This window comes from Peromyscus californicus, unplaced genomic scaffold (genome assembly GCF_007827085.1).
Source record: "Peromyscus californicus insignis strain IS unplaced genomic scaffold, ASM782708v3 Scaffold_1__1_contigs__length_55948999, whole genome shotgun sequence".
Lineage (NCBI taxonomy): Eukaryota > Metazoa > Chordata > Mammalia > Rodentia > Cricetidae > Peromyscus > Peromyscus californicus.
In genome coordinates, this window is record NW_026294492.1 from 21380673 (window position 1) to 21401142 (window position 20470).

The window sequence follows — 20470 nt, forward strand, 5'->3', positions numbered from 1 at the left end:
TCTACATCTCTGGCCACCCCCAGTTCTCTGTATTCAACTTTCCTTCTCTCCTCCTCATCCCCTTACTCTGCTTTATCTTTCCTGTGTAACGTTTGTAACATACTATGTATTTTATTTACTTATAAGAGAATCTTACTCTCTCCTGCCTGGAAACAAAAAAACCTGATTTGAAAAGTCTACATTTTGTAAACTGAGGGTGCTGAATCTACATTAAATACTGGAGCATCTGACATGCAAACCTCTCAGGATTTCTCTGAACAAGATTTTGTTTTAGAAATGCTTTGTGTTTGTAGCTTGTCAAAAACCTCACAGTTTTTGTATAAACAATATTCAGCCCTCATTTTATCGTCACTCTAGGAATCAGGGTCAGTCTCTAGTCTAGGTTAGTACCTCTTCAGATGTAACTCAGATGGTGCAAACCAGATTTCTGACATACTATGTAATAGCTTTATTATAGTCTCTTATGCCCACAGACTGGTTTTGCCAGTAATGCTTATGGATTGGTTGTAAGCACTTCTGAATTGAGAAATACAGTTTTTTTTTTACAGTCCTCCCATGTGACCCATAGTTATTAACATTTTTGGTTCAGCTAATGTCTGTCAGCAATTAGTTAATTGGTAGTTTGTACCCATAGTGACACTAATGTTCTCAACATATAGGGACTTGTTTAATGGCTTGTGTCTTAAAAAGATTAGCATATCAAAGGAGTACCACATAATGATAAATTATACTTGTATTTACTTTCATTTCCAAAGTTAATTGTTATTTTTTTCTATAGTCTTTTGATATTTGGAGAGAGCCTCAATTGAGAATAATCATGCAAGTGAATCATGACCTAAAATGAAATGTTGACTCATTATATTAGATGTAGCCTTGACTGGTACCATTTTTCAAATTTGAGTTTTCTTTAATAAAATATAAATGATTATGGTTTAAGACTCCTGAGATAAACACTGAAGATCTTCCCAGCTAAAGAGACTTCCTACTTTTTATGCACTGTACCTGGAACTCCAGGAGGCTTCAAATTGGAAAAGCAAGTGCAGTGTTTAATTTCATTCATTTGCTCGTTCTGTTATCCCTGCATTAATCATTTGTGTTTCTCAACCAATTCCCTGTGTATGTGGTGTATTCCATAACTGGAATGCAAAAGCCTTTAGACTCTTAAGAACTCACCTAGTGTAAATATTCATCATAAAAATCAGGAACCCCTTTCCGTTATAGTCCAAAGGCTGAGCCAGAAGCATGTTTGGGTCTCAGCAGAATATCATAGCTGTTATTTTCTTGCCATGTACGTGTGAGTGCCTGACACACTTTTGTGGAGGAAGAAGGCAACATTCTGTAGTTTTAGCAGATTTGGCGTCTTTTCCTCCCGTTTTAGCCTGTGGCAGTTTCAAATGGCGCAGATAGAAGCCCTGAAAATGTATCCTTGTACATTTTCAAATGTCCCTTACTACGTTTTAACCATCCCCTGTTTTGCAAATGCTGCCATTAGTGGTTACAATAATCGTCTGTAATGCTAGCTTCTAAGAACCTGGGTACAAGAGCCTCTTTTCTAATTTCCCGGATGGGAGGGTACACATGTACAAGCCTGTTAGAATTGCAGAAACTGGAAGCAGCGCTGTGTGGATTTGTATTTTTGGAACTCTTTGGGCTTATTTAAGCACCCCAAACCAAACCTAGCTATCCATTAGCAGTCAGATACCAATTCAAGGAGAATCCGAGAGTCTTACCAAGAAGAGTAAACACTGCAGTAGTTCAGAAGATAAATTAGAAACAACCGGACCAGGGTCTCGGGCGCTTTTTCTGCAGACCATCAGATTTAAGGGTTGACCATGTAAACCAGAGTCATTCTTTGGAAGGATTGTCTTCAAGCATTTGTGTTCTTTACTTGAATGATAGTGAAAAGGAAAATTTTAAAGGTGGTAAGAGAAGTAAGTAGAAATTTTCCACAGGCATATGGAATGAAGCTGCCATTGGTAAATGACCTCAGTGGCCCCTGGGGTTTTTGCAGTGTGTTTTTGCAGGGTTTGTGATTTGTAATCACAGCTTCCAGCCTTGACCTCTCACAATAGAACTCCAAAGCTGACACGGACAGTGTGCTTTCTTTCCTGTTACCTTCCTTATGTCCACCAGTCTATAGATGATGACCCCTCCACCCTTGGATCACAGAGTGAAGCTGTGTAGATGGATGGCATGTCTCTCATCTTGGATATTTCTAAGTGTTAGAGTCATAGAATTAGGTAGTGTCTGTTTGTTGAGTACTCTTAAGTATTTTTTTCTCAGATTCATCCTTCATTTTTTAGAAAAGAGGATTCCGTGTTGAATATTTTACCTCCTGTAAAAGAGCAAGGAGACATAAGAATGTGTAGGCTCCCAACTTGGGCTCTGCTGTTAAAACTGTCAGTGCCTGTGAACTTCGTCGTCAGGGAGGGACAAGGGCCAGTACCTGGTCTCCAGATTCCACTGCTGATAGCGCTTGCAGAAAAGCAGCTTCCAAGAGTTATCATTAGACACAGAGAACAAAAGGCAGGCATTCCAATCCGCTAGTCTTTCGGCTGGTGCAGTCAGCAGACATGGCGGCTAGTACTGCCACGTACCGTGTGCGGCCTTCCTCTCACGGCTTCCTGTCGCTCCTGCCTGCTCCCCCAGTTTGCGTAAAGCAAGCAGAAAGCCATGTTTCCTCATGTCATGATACCTAAAATATATTCTAGAGGAATTATAAACCTACCTGAAAAAAAATACAGTGTTAAATGAAAAACTACAGCAACAGTAATATAATCTGTTATTGACTAGGCTTAATTTCATTTGTAAAAATATCTAAATTTTCTGTGACAAGAGCCTCAAAATAAATGCCTACAGTTAGAATGAGAGAAAATATTTATAATACATGTTGTAGGAGAGAGTTAATAAACTTATTAGCCAACACAAAAGATCGGAGTACCTTAAAGACAAGTCAACAGTGGACCTATCAGTTATATAGAAGAAATGTGGATGTCCAAGAAACAAGTGAAAAATTGCTTCAGCTCAACACTGGATTCTAAATTGAGATGCTGTCTCCAGCTATCAAACTGCCAATATTAATTTAAAAAGAATGAGAGGTGGCAGTGTTACCAAGTTACTGAGAAGGAAGGGAAACAGGCTTTCTCACATCATTCCACATATGCATTGGCCCAAATCTGCATTTCTGAAAATTGTTCGGTTAAAAAAATCCATTAGATTCGACTGAAATATAAGGTATTTGTGACCTCTAAACTTACTTACCTATTAAGAATTAGGCATCTCACTACTAAAGACTGTCTATACACATATAGAAGATACATCAAAGCATTATCAAGTGGCTAAGACTTACAAGCAACCCTGAAGGTCTATTCCTAGGGAAATGGTTAAATAGAAGATATATACATGCTGGCAAATAGTATGTGGCTATTAAAAAAGCAATTAGTAGAGTGATGTGCGTAATAGGATCCCATTTTAGGGAAAACAAAACAGGAGGTTAAAGGTGTGTGTGTGTGTGTGTGTGTGTGTGTGTGTGTGTGTGTGTGTGTGTATGTGTGTGTTTATGAGTGCTGGGAAAGCTGACTGAGACAACACTATTAATATTGATTACTTTTAAAAATAAGTAGTAAGGTAAGAATGGAAGAACTAATTTGCAAATAAATTTCTATATGGCTGGGCTTGTTTAAAGAAAAAAAAAAGCCTAATTTTTATAGTGTAAAACCAACCAAACAAACAAAAAACAATTTAAGAACTTAAAAAGAAAAAGATGAAAATGGAAGAGCCAAAAGCCTGATACAGAAAATTAGAACCATGTTTTTCAGAATTAAAAAAGGAAAAAGAGAGGAAAGAGCCCTTGGAGGCAAGTGGCCATCCTTGTGAAGCACTGTTAGAGAGCAGGGGAGCCGAAGACAGAGCTCTCGCTGTGTACGAAGGTGGCTCGGGAAGTAGCTGATCCATCGAACCAACAGTCCTAGTTAGATGAGTGGGCTCGGGCAGGGAAGCTGATCCATTGACCAACACAGTCCTAGTTAGATGAGTGGGCTCGGGCAGGGAAGCTGATCCATTGACCAACACAGTCCTAGTTAGATGAGTGGGCTCGGGCAGGGAAGCTGATCCATTGACAACACAGTCCTAGGTTAGATGAGTGGGCTCGGGCAGGGAAGCTGATCCATTGACAACACAGTCCTAGGTTAGATGAGTGGGCTCGGGCAGGGAAGCTGATCCATTGACCAACACAGTCCTAGGTTAGATGAGTGGGCTCGGGCAGGGAAGCTGATCCATTGACCAACACAGTCCTAGTTAGATGAGTGGGCTCGGGCAGGGAAGCTGATCCATTGACCAACAGTCCTAGGTTAGATGAGTGGGCTCGGGCAGGGAAGCTGATCCATTGACCAACACAGTCCTACTTAGATGAGTGGGCTCGGGCAGGGAAGCTGATCCATTGACAACACAGTCCTAGGTTAGATGAGTGGGCTCGGGCAGGGCTTTTTCAACCCTTTCCATTCATGGGCCCTTTTTACCTGATAACTTTTTGTACAACCCTGTTTATAAAGCTATATAAAATATGTATACGTATCAAACATTTGTTGATAAATTTTAAAGGAAGGTTTTGGTAGACATGTAATTTTACCATGTACTTAAAAGTAAATTTGCATCCTGGTGAGATGATGCATTTGCTTCTTTTTACATAAAGACATAAGTCTTGGGTGAATATTGAATTGATGGGCATTTTGATTCTAGCACTGTCAATGTTGAGGAGATGTCTTTGTATAATACAAGGTACAAAATGGCAGAGACATGTTTAGGGCAGATTCAGAATTGTTGAAAATTCTGTCCTAACCTCAAACCAGAATTAATTGAGGCCTTTTTTAAAAAAATGAAACTCAAGTCAGCAATTCAAACAATAGTTATTAAAATCAAGCATTATAACTCAGTAGAAACCTAAAATATACTGATTAGTTACTTGCTGAGGGATGTTATAGAAATGTCTTTGTATTTGTAATCAAATCATTGTGTTGGTATAAAACCACCATACTTCATGACATACAGTGTCTCGAGTCTGAGCCCAGGTGTTTCAGGATACATTCCTTGGAATGTATGGTGTGATGGCATGCATAATACAAGGTGTGCAGGTTGTACGTTAGGACTAAGACATTGGGAGGACACAGGATGCTTCGTAGATAAGCTCTGCTTGAAACACCTTGGATGAACTTCGCATTTGACTTTGAATTAAACTTTAGTTATTGTGTGTTCAGACAATTTTTCCTTTTGTCAAGATTTCTGTGCCTCCCTCAATTAGTTAAACTGAGCCTACCTAGAGTCGGGCATGATTTTCCTCCTCGTCTACTTTTATCTGTATTTTATCTAGAGCAGGCCATTTGGCTCAGCAGAAAGGTCTGGGCCCAGTAAGACCATCCATTTTACAGCTCTTCTTCTACTTTTCATATACTACAAGTGCTCCAAAGGCCTGTGATCACAGACACTGAGAGCCATGCACTCCCCAGCTCCAGTTACATCTTTGGTGTTTGAACCCAGTGGGAGCTGTGGAGCCTTGCTTCCTGGTTATGGTGTGGGCTCATGCTGTAGCTAGTGTAGGAGAGTAAGGATGCTGCCTCTGTGAGGCAGAGGTTTTTAGGGGGTGCGGTTCCCATCAAATTACATCACCTGATCTTCTTCAGTCTTATTTGGAATTTGCAACATTTTTGTATAGCCCCCATTCTGACCTTGGAAGGATAGGACTGGTCCTTTGAACAGCTTTGAGATCAAGTCCTTAGTGAACCAGAAGTGAGACATAAGTATGGGTTGTTTGTTGGTGTTTCTCAGCTTTTCGTGGTTGATATGCTTCTCCATGTAGCCCATCATCTCATGCAGGCAACCAGGACACTTAGGTGTGTTCACTGTCCTCTAGGCCAGTGAGCAAATGTTGTAACAGGTAGATGTAGAACATGAAGGCCAAGGCCTAGGCAGTGAAAAGCTTGGCCATGGAGATGGCTGCAGCTGGTGGCACCTACGTGTTCCTACCTAACCCTTGCTTCTTACTTCCTCCTAATTTTTATTTTAAAAACATGGGAGAGACTGGATGATCCTTGTCCCTGTGTATACATGTCACACGTGCACAGTAAGAAACCAGACAAGGATACTGAAGATGTCCAAGCTAAGCAGCATGTGTATGTGTTGACCAGCTTCCTGGGATGCAGGAAAGGGAGTGGGGTTTGGACAGATGGAGGCCTGTGCCTAAGGCTCTCAGTGCTCACACAGAGTTCAAGCCTAGGCTGGGACCCCTTCCTTGTTTGCCTGAGCCCCCTGCCCTCAGGACCGTGAACTGATTGAGAATTACAGGTCAGTTTTTACCGTTCCCAACATGAGAACGATATCCAGGGCTAATGTTTTAGGTTTTGTACTTGACTTAGAGACACTGCCAGGTTACTAGGGTTGCAGAAATGTGGTGTGTCAGATTAAAGTCAATTGAAGTCAATATTGACAGAGTTATTCTGATTCAGCATTTTATTCCAAACTCTGGCAGACAACTTCGTACTTGGCAATAATCATAAAGCACATGCACATAGTTAAAAGTTCCCAATTTTGATTCAGTACACTTCATCAGTGCGTCATCAATACTCCATTGAATTAGTTCTGATATTCGGTTGTCAGTCTGGTATTCAATACTTATCAATTCAGTTTACCATTAACCCCAAGATGTCCTCTGATAGATTAATCAGTAATTATAATTCTTAGATTAATAGGGAGTTTGTCTTAAAATATTCTCATAACTGGGCATACATGATAAATATGTGTTGCAGTTCCCAAGTAAATCATCTATGATCACTTTGTTAAAGTAGATCAGCACCTACCCCACTCAGCCTTGTGTTTATATAGTGGCTGGCATACTTTATACTTCATGGGAATATATTTCCTCTGGATTTTTACTATTTAAATAACTTAGAGCATACTATAAAGGTTGGTATAATGAGGTTATTGGGCCCATATTTTAACATTTTGCTGGTGTTTTAACATATAAATTATGTTTTTAGCAATATGTTTACTGAATGAGTTAACTATGCTTCTATCTAATTTGTCACCATCGTATCCATTCCCCTGCTTCACTGAGTATGTGGGAACAAGTGAAATAGTTGAAGGCCATGTGCCTTATTGTGGTAGGCTTCGGTCAAGAAGTTTCCTGGGCACCACCCTTGAGGAGTGTGGCAAGGGTATGCTGGACCATTTGGTTGAATGAAGACAACTCACAACCATGGCTTCATGCCAGTAGGCTGTGAGCTCATCACTGATAAGATTCCAGAGTAAGCTGGGCATGATGATACAGGCTGTATCCTGACTTTCGGGAGGCAGGAAGATCTTGAGTTGGAGGCTGGCGTGGGCTCCATAATGGGACCCTGTCTCAAAAAACCCAAAGTGTGCAGAGAACAGGTGCTCATGTTGTTTCTCACTTCCTTTCTAAGGATGTAAATGAAGACCCTGGAGAAGATGTGGCCCTCCTTTCTGTCAGTTTTGAGGATACGGAAGCCACCCAAGTGTACCCCAAGTTGTACTTGTCACCCCGAATTGAGCAGTAAGTGTCAGTGTCGTTGACATGATGAGCCAGATGCTTCTACTTAGTAAGCCCTGTGTCTCCCTCTTCCTTTTATGCAGTGTGAACTCTTAAACATTTTTTTAGTTTTCTTTTCTTAGAACTTGGTTTATTGAGGGATTTTTTTTTAAAGATGTTTTCCTTTTGTGGACACAAGTCCATACACCTGAGTGTAAGTTCACCACTTGCATGGATGTACCAACTGAGGCCAGAAGAGGCCATCAGGTCCTCTGGAACTGGAGTTACAGGCAGTTGGAAGCTGCACTATGTGGGTACTGGGATTTGAACTAGGTCCTCTGCAAGAGTACCCAATGCCCTTAACTGCTGAGCCATCTCTCCAGCTCTAGGGTGAAGGTTTTGGTGGTACAGTACATGCAGATAGTACTTACAAGTGTAATCTTTTAGTGAATCTTATTCATGCAATTTAAGGTCTCTGTATTGTGTGTCTGAGTCCTTCAGAGAATTGTAGGTATAACAAGTCCAAATTGTTACTCTCTTGGGGTATCTCCAGGGGTTTGTAAGTAGTAGTTGTAGCCGGTAGAGGACTGCTGAATAATATCCGACCTAACTTATATATTTGAAACTGTCAGAGTTATTTGTGAAGATATAACCAGTTTCTTTAAGATATTAAGCAAAAAATTAATCAGAAACTGATAAAGGCAATATTAAAAGTAGGTATTTTTAAATGATGATGTTGGAGTTCTTTGTTTAAATAGCTCTGTATGGTTTTATGCAATGTCCAGTCACATAGTGAAAACAGTTGGCTATCATACTTGTGTCTACCCAAGTAACTTCTCATTAGTCATGAAAATTTTCTCATTATTTCATGAAGACTCGTGTCACAATGTGCTTCTTGTTGGCCAAATGCTTTAGTAGTTTACCCCACTTCAAAGGATGCTGAGGTCCATTGAAAAGGGATCATGAGCAGATTTGGTTGGGAACTTCTGACAAGACACATTTTTCATCAAGAGAGAAATTTGTACAGGTTCTGACTGCAATGCATTCGTAAAGTTCTCTGTAGGTCATTTAGTCAGGGTTGGCAGATTTCTGTCTGTGAGTTGATGTGGTTGTCACCCGACATTAATATACTGAGCCGTTTTCATGCTCTCTGACCTCAGTTGCTCTAAGTTACGAGTCATGGACACCCCATCTTACAAATTAATATGATGCCCAAATGTGGGAGACTGTGAAAATCAGTCATGTACAGGCATTCTCTTGTTTACTTATATATCTCTGATAACAGCTAGAGTGGGATTGTACAGTGGCAAGACAGTATTTTGCCCTGCCTAGTGCATGAATTTTCAACTTAAAATACTGACCCATGTTAATTAAAGGCCATAACTGGAGGCAACAATGCAGGATAAAAGGGAGAGGTTCCAGAGTCAACAGAGCTGCATACACCCAGATTCTGGCCCTTAGCAACTAGTGAAGTATTAATGCCTTGAATCTTATTTCTTCATAAATTAGAAATACTGGTACCTATTTAATAATGTTATTTTTAGTATTATATTAATTACTGTTCATAAAGTATTAGGTATAGAGACCAGCCCTGGGGCAACCCTCACCAAATAGTAGCTGTTAGTGCTGCCGATTTGATGAGAGTTCATGGCAAACGAGTGAGTGAGTAGGTAGATGAGAGGGAAGAGTCGGAGGAGAAACAGAAGAGCGTGGTATGACGTGAGCATGCACTTGTTATGGACACTCAATATGAACTTGACGAGTTAAATTCAGATGTTTTGGTGGTGAGAAAGTTAGAGAAAAACATCCCAAGATGTCTGAGAAATGAGTACGTTAGTTACCCAGAGGTGGGTAATTGCCCTCTCTGAGAGGGTTGTTTGTTGGTTACCGGGGTGGAGTGGAGGGTCTCACACATGTTATGCAAGTGTTCTGCTGTTGAGCTGTGTCTCCAGTCCAATGCTTACTGTTTTGTTAGAAATCATTTCTCACTAAATTCCCTAGGCTGGTCTTAATGTAGCCCAAGCTCACCTCGAACTTGGAAATCCTCAGCTCCTGAGCTGCTGGGATTGCCAGCCTGTGCCACTAAGTCTAACTTGAAGGATTCTTGTTCTCCTGAACTGAAGCCAGGTTATTTTTTTGAGGAAACTGTGCCTAGTTTGCAAAGATGCTTGCTAATAAAATATCCTTATTCTAAAAACCTAAGATGTGGCGAGACAATTGAGTAAGGAAAGGTGTATTTTAAGTCACTTTTCCTATTTCTAAAACCCAGCTCTTAGGCTGGGTGTGGTGGTGTACGATTTTAATCCCAGTACTGTGGAGGCAGAGGCAGGCAGATCTTTGTGAGTTCGAGGCCAGCCTAATCTATAGTGTGAGTTCCAGGACAGCCAGAGCTACACAGAGAGGCCCATCTCAAATGAGAAAAAAACAAAAACAAAAACCTAAAGCCAAACAAATAAACAGAAGCCCAGCTCTCAATGTCCCCTCCTTATGTGGAGGACTAGCTATAGCCTGTCGTTTCCACTGCTCTCCTGCCGTTCCCCTCCGTCTGTCTTTTCAGCTGAAATGTTCTCAGTCCATCATTCTTGCTGCTGTACCTTTGCTGTCTAAAGCTATTCCTTCTTTCCACACTGTAGTAGTCTCCCTATCCTGGGGAAATGCACATATTCTAGGCTTTGTTCAAATGCCCTCACTACCAGCATTGCCTCGGGGCGGTCTACCCTCCCATCACACTAAATCTGTCTTCATCTTACCATCTACCTACCTGTGATGTGCATTTCTTTAATCCTTTGCTAAGCTGCACACTTCTCGGGTTGATGAAGAAGTGTACCATCCCATAGTGCCTTGCACAACAATGGCTTAATTGTGAGTCTTGTAAGTTAGTATGTAATTCTCACCCCCAGCTTGGAATGGCTGTACTGGAAACTTTGACATTTTTCTTGGTTAATACAAATTCACCTAATGCAACTGTATTTCTTTTTTTTTTTTTTTTTTTTTTTTGGTTTTTCGAGACAGGGTTTCTCTGTGTAGCTTTGCGCCTTTCCTGGATCTCGCGCTGTAGACCAGGCTGGCCTCGAACTCACAGAGATCCGCCTGGCTCTGCCTCCCGAGTGCTGGGATTAAAGGCGTGCGCCACCACCGCCCGGCTGCAACTGTATTTCTAATGCTAAGCAAACAGCCAGACACTACTATTTCTTCAAGTAGAGGTTTTCAACATGAGATTTTAGAGAAGGGTTAAAATGGAGAATGGTAAAGTTGAGGAATGGCTCTGTGAGGGCTTACACATTTGCTAAATTGATTCCAGTCTTTCCCTAACTCCTTACCTATGGTCACATGTTCTGGGGATCTCATTTACCTGCAATCCACGGAAGTCTGAAATATTAAGCAGAAAGGTTTAGAAATAAACAATTCATAAGTTTTAATTTGTGCAGCATCTTGAGGAGCCGTGTGAAGTCTTGTGTGGTCCCGCTCCATCTTGCCTAGGATAAGAGTTGCCTGTTTGTCCAGCTTTTCCATGCTGTACACGCTCCCTACCTGTTAGTCATTAGTAGATTTCTTATCAGATTGGCTGTCATGATTTCACAGTGACTGTGTTCAGGAAACCCTATTTTACTTCATAATAGCTCCAAGTGCAGGAATAGTGATGTTGGTAATTCAGACATGCCAGTGAGAAGCCCTGGCTTGCTTAAAGTGATTTCCCTTAAAGTGGAAAGGTGAAAATTTTCAACTTGTGAGCTGGGCATGGTGGCTGGGCACAGTGGCTGGGCACTTTGGGAGGTAGAGGCAGGAGGAGGAGCTCTATCAGTCTGAGGCCATTCAGTTCACTCAGTTTTCTAGTAAGCAAATCTTGTTTCTATGAAATTGTGAAGGAGGAGAAACCTGTGCTAGTTTTCTCTTGCAAGTTAGACTGTAGAAGTTGCTCTTGTTCTGTTTTGTTGTGATTATTGTTAATGTCACACTTCGTATGTATAAATTGAACTTTGTCATAGTTAAGTATGTATATAGCAAAACCCAGGATATCTGCGATTCAGTACTGTCTGTGGTTTAAGGCATCTGCTGAGGGTCCTGGAGCATATCCCTCATAGATAAAGGGGACTGTTGTATCTAGCTAATTCTTCAGAGTTCAGAGCATAAAAGAGGAATAATGTCATTTCAGGAGGATTCATGTCATATCATGGAATAAGTTTTCAGACATGAGTGAAGGGGGATTAGTATTATCTTGGACATTGTGTTAAGCTTTCATTTGCTCCCTGTGTTTTGTGTTACTCAGCCAATTCTCAGCTATGGGAAAGGCATTCCCAACTAGACTTGCCTGGCTGTTGCCTTAGCTGAGGGTCTGTTCCTTTTGGTTTCTGCTATGGTGCTTTCTGAGAAGTCCCAAGCCTCGTACAGGATATCTCACAGGCAGAAGCTCCAGGAGACCAAAAGCCTGTTTTACATTATTTAAAAATGGTCAAAAGAAGTCTAGCTTCTCTACCTCCCAGTACATGGGCAGAGGGAAATTCCAGGCCTGTCTGGCTATTATCACTCTGCCCCAGCTTGTCTGTGCAGTAGGCAAGGATATTAACTAGTCCCAGAAATAGAAATAGAAAAATACTGCTTAGGGTGTTGTCATCACATGAAGGCAAAGGGATCAATTTGTTATACTCTAAAGAGTTTAACAATATGAGTACCAAATGTCTCCAAATTAGACAGTCCCCTCGAAAAGGAACATCTGTCAGATACATTGGTCAAAAACTCCCAAGTGCATTCTGATTTTATGATGCTCTGAAATTTGTGTTTTTCCAGGACCTGGGAATAGTTGCCTGGTGCCTTTGACAGCCCTGTTGCACATGGCTTGCATGCCCTCATGGTGCAGAGATGCCTGTTGTCTTCAAGCCTCCCACTGTGCATGCATCTAGCTTAAAGAATAAACACTTCTAAGAAGAACGTTGTGTTCTTCATGCATGAGGGACATTTATGAAGTAAACATATTTCATGTATTCTGTACGTTTGTTTTCCACGGAATCAAAACCAGTCCTTTGATTTAGACCTTAAGTGTGGCTCGTTGAGGGAATGAACCCAGTCATGCACAAAGAAGGATCTAGGCGAGGACAGTGAGGAGGAGGAGGGTTATCTAGTGGCCAGACGTGCAGACTGTTCGGTTTTGGTTGCATATTAGAAAAGGGAGAACTCGTTTCTGAACCGGTTGCCGTGCTTTTTCCTGGCAGAAGAGCTGTGAATGTTAAGGTTACATCATCAGAGCTGGCACTAAGCGTGCCATACCTTCTCCTCGGTCCCAGACTGTTGGCAGTTCCCGCCGTGAAACGAAAGGTGAACTGGGCATCGGAGACAGCTCATCTAGTGCTCATCTCGGAAAGGTGTGGGCCGCTTTCCTGGCTCCAGCCAGTGTCTGGGAGTGGTTTGAAGAAAACCAGCTCCGTCACTCCCTGGGCTGTTCCCACTCAGTGCATAAAAAGAGGACTTCAGCCCCTGAGGCAGACCAGGTGGCATCTTTCACAAGTACAGAATTTGTTTTTAGAACTTTTTTGTTGTTAAGTTACAGCCCACCTTGGAAATAAGTACGCAGAACTTACCAGCTCATAAATGTCCACCCCTAGCGAGGCCTGTGTGCCTGCACACATGCATGTGGTCATTCTTCAGCAGGAGCAGCCCTGCAAGAACTGAGCAAGTGCAAGGCCCTTTGCTGGTGTGCCAGAGGCTGTCAAGATAAATGTCATGTGGCCCTGTGCCCTAGTTTGCTTAGAGTACAGTAAGAGGCATAAAAACAACCACAAGTTGCAACTTGTGGTTAGTGAAGAAGACACAGTGAGACTTGGCGCCAGCAGCCCTCTGCCCCTCCATTTTTTGGGTGACAAGCCTGACTCAAGTGACTTTGGGCTCCATTTCTTCTTCTGAAAAGGGGGCAAATGCAGTTTTAATTGTGTCTACTCCAGTGAGACAATAGGAAAGGGCCTTTTGTAGTGCTCAGCCCATGGTCAAGACTCAGTCAGTGCTTTTCGGGTTGTAGAAATAATTTGAAAACTTAGCAACATCGTAAGAGCTCGGAGGAGACTGCATTTCTATCTGGCTTGATGAAGGGAACACTGGAAGGCTTTTGAAGGCCTAGCTTTTCTAATGTCCTCTGACTTCTCTAGAAATTAAATAAGCAACACGGTGACAATATATGTGTTTAGTGCTTTCAGATGTTTAAGTTGCTATTCATTTTACTCTACCGTATGATGTCCATGATGGTGTTCCTGGCGTGTGTTCTCTGTAGAGCTTTCCTCCCCTGGAACCTGGTGTTCATAGGCCCTTCCTGCTCTCCTTCACTGGCGGTTTCCTTTGTCAGCTCATGACATTGTACTAAATTGCGTTTCCATGCCTCTACGCTTGATCGTTTTTTAATTTTTATTTTGAGCGTGTGTGTCAATGCAGGTGTGTGCGTGCCACAGCATACACGTGGGAGTCAGAAGACAACTCTCGGGAGTAGGTTGTCTCCTGCCGCCTTAGAGGCTCTGAGGCTCAAACCCAGGTTACCAGGCCTGGGACAAGTGCCTCTGCCAGCTGAGCTGTCCCGCCAGCCCCCCAGGTCAGTTTCTTTCTTCTTAAATATTTTCTTTGAGGGTTTTATTTACTTTTACTTTATGTGTATGGGTGTTTTGTCTGAATGTATGTCTGTGCACCATATGTGTGCAGTGCCTTCAGATGCCAGAAGAGGAGGTCATTGCTTCTGGAACTGGAGTTTAGATAGTTGTTAGCCACCACATGGGTGCTGGGAACCAAACCTCTGCATAGCAACCAGTGCTCCTAACGCTGAGCCATCTCCCCCGTCTCTCCCCGTCCCCAGATCATCTTCACAGCCTTCATTGTGGATGACTCCCTGGTCTTCATTTCTAACATTTTTCCCTAGCTTAGAAAACTGCTTTTCTGGCCATCTGATGGACATTTGTGTTCATATTCCATCCGTCACCTCAAATTCACATGTCTAAATTATCAAAATGTCAAAACCCAAGTTTATCATCTTGAGTAAGGCAGCATTTTCCCTTACCCTGCTTCCCTTCATCCTCTTCTGCTTCTCCTGGGTGCTCAGGTTCACATCTCCCAGGCATCTTGACACTCTCTCCCTTCGTGAAGCAGCCAGTGTCTAATGCTGGACTCCACTCTCCGGTGCCTTCCACTCTGTCGTTCCTCCCTTTAGCTGGTTCTGTCCTGTTGCCACGCCCCTGGTGGGCTCTTGACTCTTGTTCTCTTCCTGTTTGACTGCCAGTTAACTCCCAGTTTTAGCTTTCAGTCTATTTCTCTTTGGCACAGAGCTTTCACTGTCTGAAGCTCCACTCACATAACGTCCTTGCTTAAACATTCCTCAAGTGATTCAGCTAGCTGTCTGGCAGTCAAGCAGTTCTATGTGGCTGTTCCACTCACCTTTCCACCCCCATCTGGACATTTTACATAGCCTGCCATGTTTTGTCATTTCCTTCAACAGACTTGTGTTTTTTCCACATCTGTACTTTTGCTCAGCCTGGTCCTTGTTCCAGAGTGTTACATTTGGTTCCCCCCTCCTACAGGGTCTGCAGATGGTCTGCCCATCTTCTTAGGTCTTGGTGGTCATCTCCTCCATGGAATTTTCTTCACCATCCACCACATGCCTTCTAGTAAAACTACACTTTTTCCTCCTGTGTTCCTGACTCTCAGGGCATCTTGTTTTATTAAACTATAAACGCCCTGACATTTGAGGGCTGGGGAAGACCAGGCCATTTCTTGCCAAGCTGACCCTACCCTAGCCCCGCTACCTACTAATGTAACTTCCCAGAAGGGCAGGAGTTGATTTTCTCTGTGCCTAGCAAGGGAAATGTCTCCCTTGTTGCTTTTCATTTTCACTCCTATACCTTGTGGCCAGCAGCTAGCTTCCCTGGAGGTTGAACCTTGTGGCCAGCAGCTAGCTTCCCTGGAGGATGTACCTTGTAGCAGCAGCTAGCTTCCCTGGAGGTTGAACCTTTTGGCCAGCAGCTAGCTTCCCTGGGGGGCGGGGGGATGTACCTTGTAGCCAGCAGCTAGCTTCCCTGGCGGGGGGAATGTACCTTGTAGCCAGCAGCTAGCTTTCCTGGAGGTTGAACCTTGTAGCAGCAGCTAGCTTCCCTGGGGATTGTACCATTTGGCCAGCAGCTAGCTTCCCTGGGGGTTGAACCTTGTAGCCAGCAGCTAGCTTTCCTGGAGGTTGAACCTTGTAGCCAGCAGCTAGCTTCCCTGGAGGTTGAACCTTGTGGCAGCAGCTAGCTTCCCTGGGGGTTGAACCTTTTGGCCAGCAGCTAGCTCCCCTGGGGGTTGCTTGACCATACTTCTGGGACTTGACTTTGTAGGAGCGCTGTTTGACCTGAACCTTGCAGGTGGTAAACGTGCACTTGGTCTTACGAACTTTGAACTTAAAGTCTCTTCTCTCCTCTAACTGTGGCCTGTGGCCCCTCCTACCTCCTTTTCCCTACTGTTCCTGGCAACAGCCACAGTCTTTTAGGACATATGGATGGGTTCTCATCCAGAGGCTGGGGTACACTGAAATTTGACTCCGGGAGTGATGAAAAGGGTACAGGGACCTGAAAATTAAAATAATGCTGTTTGAAATTGTAGGCAAGAGTACTACATTCAGATAAAATACAATTTAATTCAATAAGAAAATTCACTATATTGTGATTTTATTCAAATGTCCCACTGACTTTAATACCTGGCAGGGTGGAACATACCATTTTAGATGTTCCAAAAAAAATTTTTTTTTGAGCCGGGTGGTGGTGGCGCATGCCTTTAATCCCAGCACTCGGGAGGCAGAGCCAGGTGGATCTCTGTGAGTTCGAGGCCAGCCTGGTCTACAGAGTGAGTTCCAGGAAAGGCGCAAAGCTACACAGAGAAACCCTGTCTCGAAAAACCAAAAAAAAAAAAAAATAATAATAATAATAAATTTTTTTTTGATACCTGACCTTGTGTATCCCAGGTAGCCTTGAATTCACCATGTAGTCAAGGAGGACCTTGACCCCTGGTCCTCTACTTCTTCCACCTCCTAAGTGTTGGGATAGGGAGTGTGATACCTTTGAGTGGGTGTGACCACCTTGAGTGCCTTTTCAAATGTGTAACCTTGAAAATGTGTGACCAAGTAGGTTGACTGGCAAAATATATATAATTATTATCTTTGAAGAAAACTATCTTCTGCCAGCTGTCTTGAAAAAGGAGGCCCCATACCACTAGAGGTAATTTTGGGTTGAGGTTTAAGCACTAGTACAGCATAGTAAACATGACTTAATTTAGCCATACTCATGTTTACATGAGTCACTCAAATAATCCTATAATAAATATTGTTCTCCTGGAGAGGCTTTTTTCCTTTGATAAATATACAGTCCAGTGTATGCTAAGACACCCAGCTGTCAGGGGAGATGTATTTGCTTTTGGTGGGAAGAGCTGTCTTAGCCTCTAGGGACTTAAGATGTTCCTTTTACTGGTCTGGGAGCAGGGCCAGATGGGTTCTTCGTGACTTAGAATGGAATTCTGAAAAGTTCAGCTAGTTTTCATTAGTGAGTTTGGCCCTTTGTCTCGCCTGCGCCTCCCTGCACACCAAGAAACATTGCAAACAGGCTTCTATGAGGAGAAGATCAATCAGCCCCTAAATGTCATATGTTTGGCAATTTTCTGACGGGCAGCTTCCACCTCCCCAGCCTCGGAAGTCAGTGCTCGCTCAGTGGTTCTGCTTAGGCCTGTTTTAGGCAGAAAATGTGTGTTTACAAGTAAGACGCGTGCAGGTCCGTGAGAACTCAGATCTCCTCAGTACGTTCAGCCTTGGGTTAATTTCCTGCCCTCGGTCACTTCTGTACCTTATTTTTCTGTTGTGTAACGACTAGCCTACACTGGAAGACACACCACATCCTCGTTCAAAGGACTGAGCCTCACATCTTCTGCCGAGCATCTCTAGGATATGGACCAGCATTTTTCTTGTAGGGAAGATGAGACATGGGTGATGTTCAGTTTCACACTATTCTTCACTAGCAAAGCTGTGAGCATCGGTCATTTCTGGTTGATGGAGTTGCTGTTCGTTCATATTCACAAGCAGGAAACTCCTTCTCGACAGAGAGGCTGAGATACACAGTGGAGTTAACAAAGACACTAGGCAGTTTTATAGGGAGAACCAGAGAAGTTAGCGTGTCAGAGAGGAAATGTCCTCAAGTGTCCCTGAACGGATGGGAGATACCAGCCCTTAGCTGGCGAAGTAGAATGCCTCTCAAACAGTCTAAATGAAAGAAGTCTGCAGCCCGACTGCAAGGCACTGAAGAGCGATGTGTACAGAGTTGCACTGGTTAAAGAACAGATTGCCGCAGACCTCTTTGAAGATCCAATGAGGGCCCAGGACGTTACTCTAGAAAAATGTATAGAAACACAGGTTTAAATATAGTTTTGAGAGCAACAGACTCCCCTGTAACCAATTTATGTACCTCGTTAACATGCAAATTATGGGGAGGTGAATATGATCAAAGTATATTATATACGTGTATGGAAATGTCACAACAAAACCCATGATATTGCACAATTAATATATGCTAATAAACTATAAAACAATGTAAGAATAAAAACTTAACAAGTTAGGTTGTTTTAAGGGAGAATTATCATCACACACTGTCCATCCCCCACCTTCCCAGCTCTGCTCTTCTCTACTGCTTGCTTCTATTAGTGGATTCCACCCCTTCTAGTGGCACCAGCCATTTTATATCTTTCTCTTGCTATTGTTGCCCATCTAAACAACTGCTGGTTGATGTGACCTCCTTGCTGTCCCCCCACAGTCTTCTCACCCGTCTCCGGCCCCGGCCCCAGCCCCATCGGACCTCCTTGGTGCTGACTTTCTTCCACGTTAGGTTTCCTAAAGCAGAACTCCATCCCTGTCACTTTCTCTCCTGCACCCTTTGTGCCTCTTTGCCGAACACACCAGTCTAGGACGTGCTGGATCCTCGTGTCTGAGAACTTCCATGTAGCCCCCTGAGAGCCTGGACCAGAGATGGCCAGACCAGGGGCAGCTACTCCTAAGGACTTGCCTGAACTCGAGGGGAGTAGGGCTGTTGCTTTCAAAGATTTTCCCCAGCAAGGTTAGGTGTTGTAGCAGAAGGGCTCTGAGTTACCTACTTGGCCGTCTCACTAGAACTGTATATGCATGGCGTCCTCTTCTGTCTCCCCCATGGACTGGCTGGCTGGCCTTGTGGATGTGCTGAATAACATTCAAGTGCCACCCTAGTCATACAGCTATGCAGACTTTCCTGCCCTTCATTCCTTGTGCCTTTGGTTTAAACTCTCCTTGGAGAGCGCCATGCTCTCCTTACTGGGGACTGGTTTCCTAGTATTTTCAAGCTAGTTGCTATTCTAGACAGAGTGGTCCTTGAAAGACACAAACCTGTTTTCATCATTCGCTCAGGTCCAAACAGAGCTCGTTATTTCTCCTCATATGTCCGCCACAGTGCTCCTGCCGGCATCTCTGATACCTCCTCCATCCCTGCTTCCATCCAGTCCATCACTCGATGTGAGCATGCCTTTCTTCATGCTGCCTTCGTCTGGACTCCACCAAGCCTTTAGTTGCGCCCGTCTTGTTTCAATTACTCATCCCCTTTCATCTCGGATGTCAGAACCATGTGAGGAGTTGAAAGCAGTGTATTAAATAGATGACTTGAAATTGTGAAGCAGGTGGTCATCAGGGCTGTGAGCAGGTTATTGCAGTCCTTTCTGAGTGTGAGCATGGGAGGAGAGCTTGACTACAAAGAGGTGGAACATTTTAGGGTGACAGAGTTGTTCCGTGTCACACTTGTGGTAGATGTCCAATTCTCTATTTGTCAAAACCCATAGAATTATGCACTACAAAGAGCTCATTGTACTGTTGGTAAAAGATCATTTCTAAAATGTTTCACAGACTCCTAGAAATGAAAGAAACATTTAGTATTTCATATTAGTAAGTTATGAATTCATAATTCTTTTTTTTTTCTTTCTTGAGTTAGGGTCTCATCATGTAGCTCAGGCTGATCTTGATCTGTCAGTCGTCCTGTTTTGAGTTTTGGGTTTTTGGTTTTACTTTTAAAATTTGTTTTTGAGGGGAGGTTGCAAGGGCAGAGGGTGGAAGAGAGAGGATAGGGGGATGAGTGGGATTGGGATGCATGATGTGAAATCCACAAAGAATCAACAAAAAGTTTAAAAAACAAAAAAAGAAAGATTGATTTGGTGTCTGGTTATGGCCCCTCTTCCTAACTGGCAAAAGACCACCTACAGGCTATGTCCTCACATGGCAGAGAGGTGCTAACATGTCTTCATTTTCTTAGAAGGACACTTATCCCATCACAGCAACCGTACACTTATGACCTTACCTAAACTCTTTACCTTCAAAGCAGCCAGTCTCCTAAAACTGTCACTTTGGAGTAAGGGCTTCACTCTATCACTTTAGGTGACAAGAGGCTGGAGAGAGGGCTCAGCAATTACGAATACTTGTTGCTTTTGCAGAAGACCCAGGTTTGGTTCCCAGCACCTACTGCAGCCACTAATGTTCGTGTGTGTCACATATATTCTGTCTCCACACAGCATTTGGCCAGTCCTTACATGATAATTAGCACACAGCACAGTAGTACCCCTCTTCTGTTGTTCTTTGGCCCCATAGTGTTATGAAATAAACAGATTTGGAACACTTGTTGTAAAAGGTATGTAGTGAGTGATCATTTTTCCAAGAACCCTTTATTCAAATGTATGAATATTTGCTTAAGTAAAAGAACATTTTAACTTCCTTCAAAATAGCTCACATAATTACTATGTTAGGAAGCTCTTTTTTTCTATTGTTTTGTCTCATGGGGGGATGACAGATTCATACGGAGGTCTGTCACTCTTTCTCACCTTCCCACTCGACATAAACAGCTAAGATAGTTCAGACCATACATGGAAAGAAGCGCTTAAGAG

General features: G+C 43.0%; 1 protein-coding gene across 2 annotated transcripts in view; it reads left to right on the forward strand.

Annotated features, from left to right (window-relative positions):
• The window catches only part of Babam2 (BRISC and BRCA1 A complex member 2), a 376695-nt gene that overhangs the window by 199243 nt on the left and 156982 nt on the right, over positions 1-20470 (forward strand). For both annotated transcript variants that reach the window (XM_052746193.1, XM_052746194.1), the window contains one exon: positions 7455-7564. In XM_052746193.1, coding sequence (XP_052602153.1) covers positions 7455-7564 — 110 coding nt within the window. The remainder of the gene's footprint in view (positions 1-7454; positions 7565-20470) is intronic.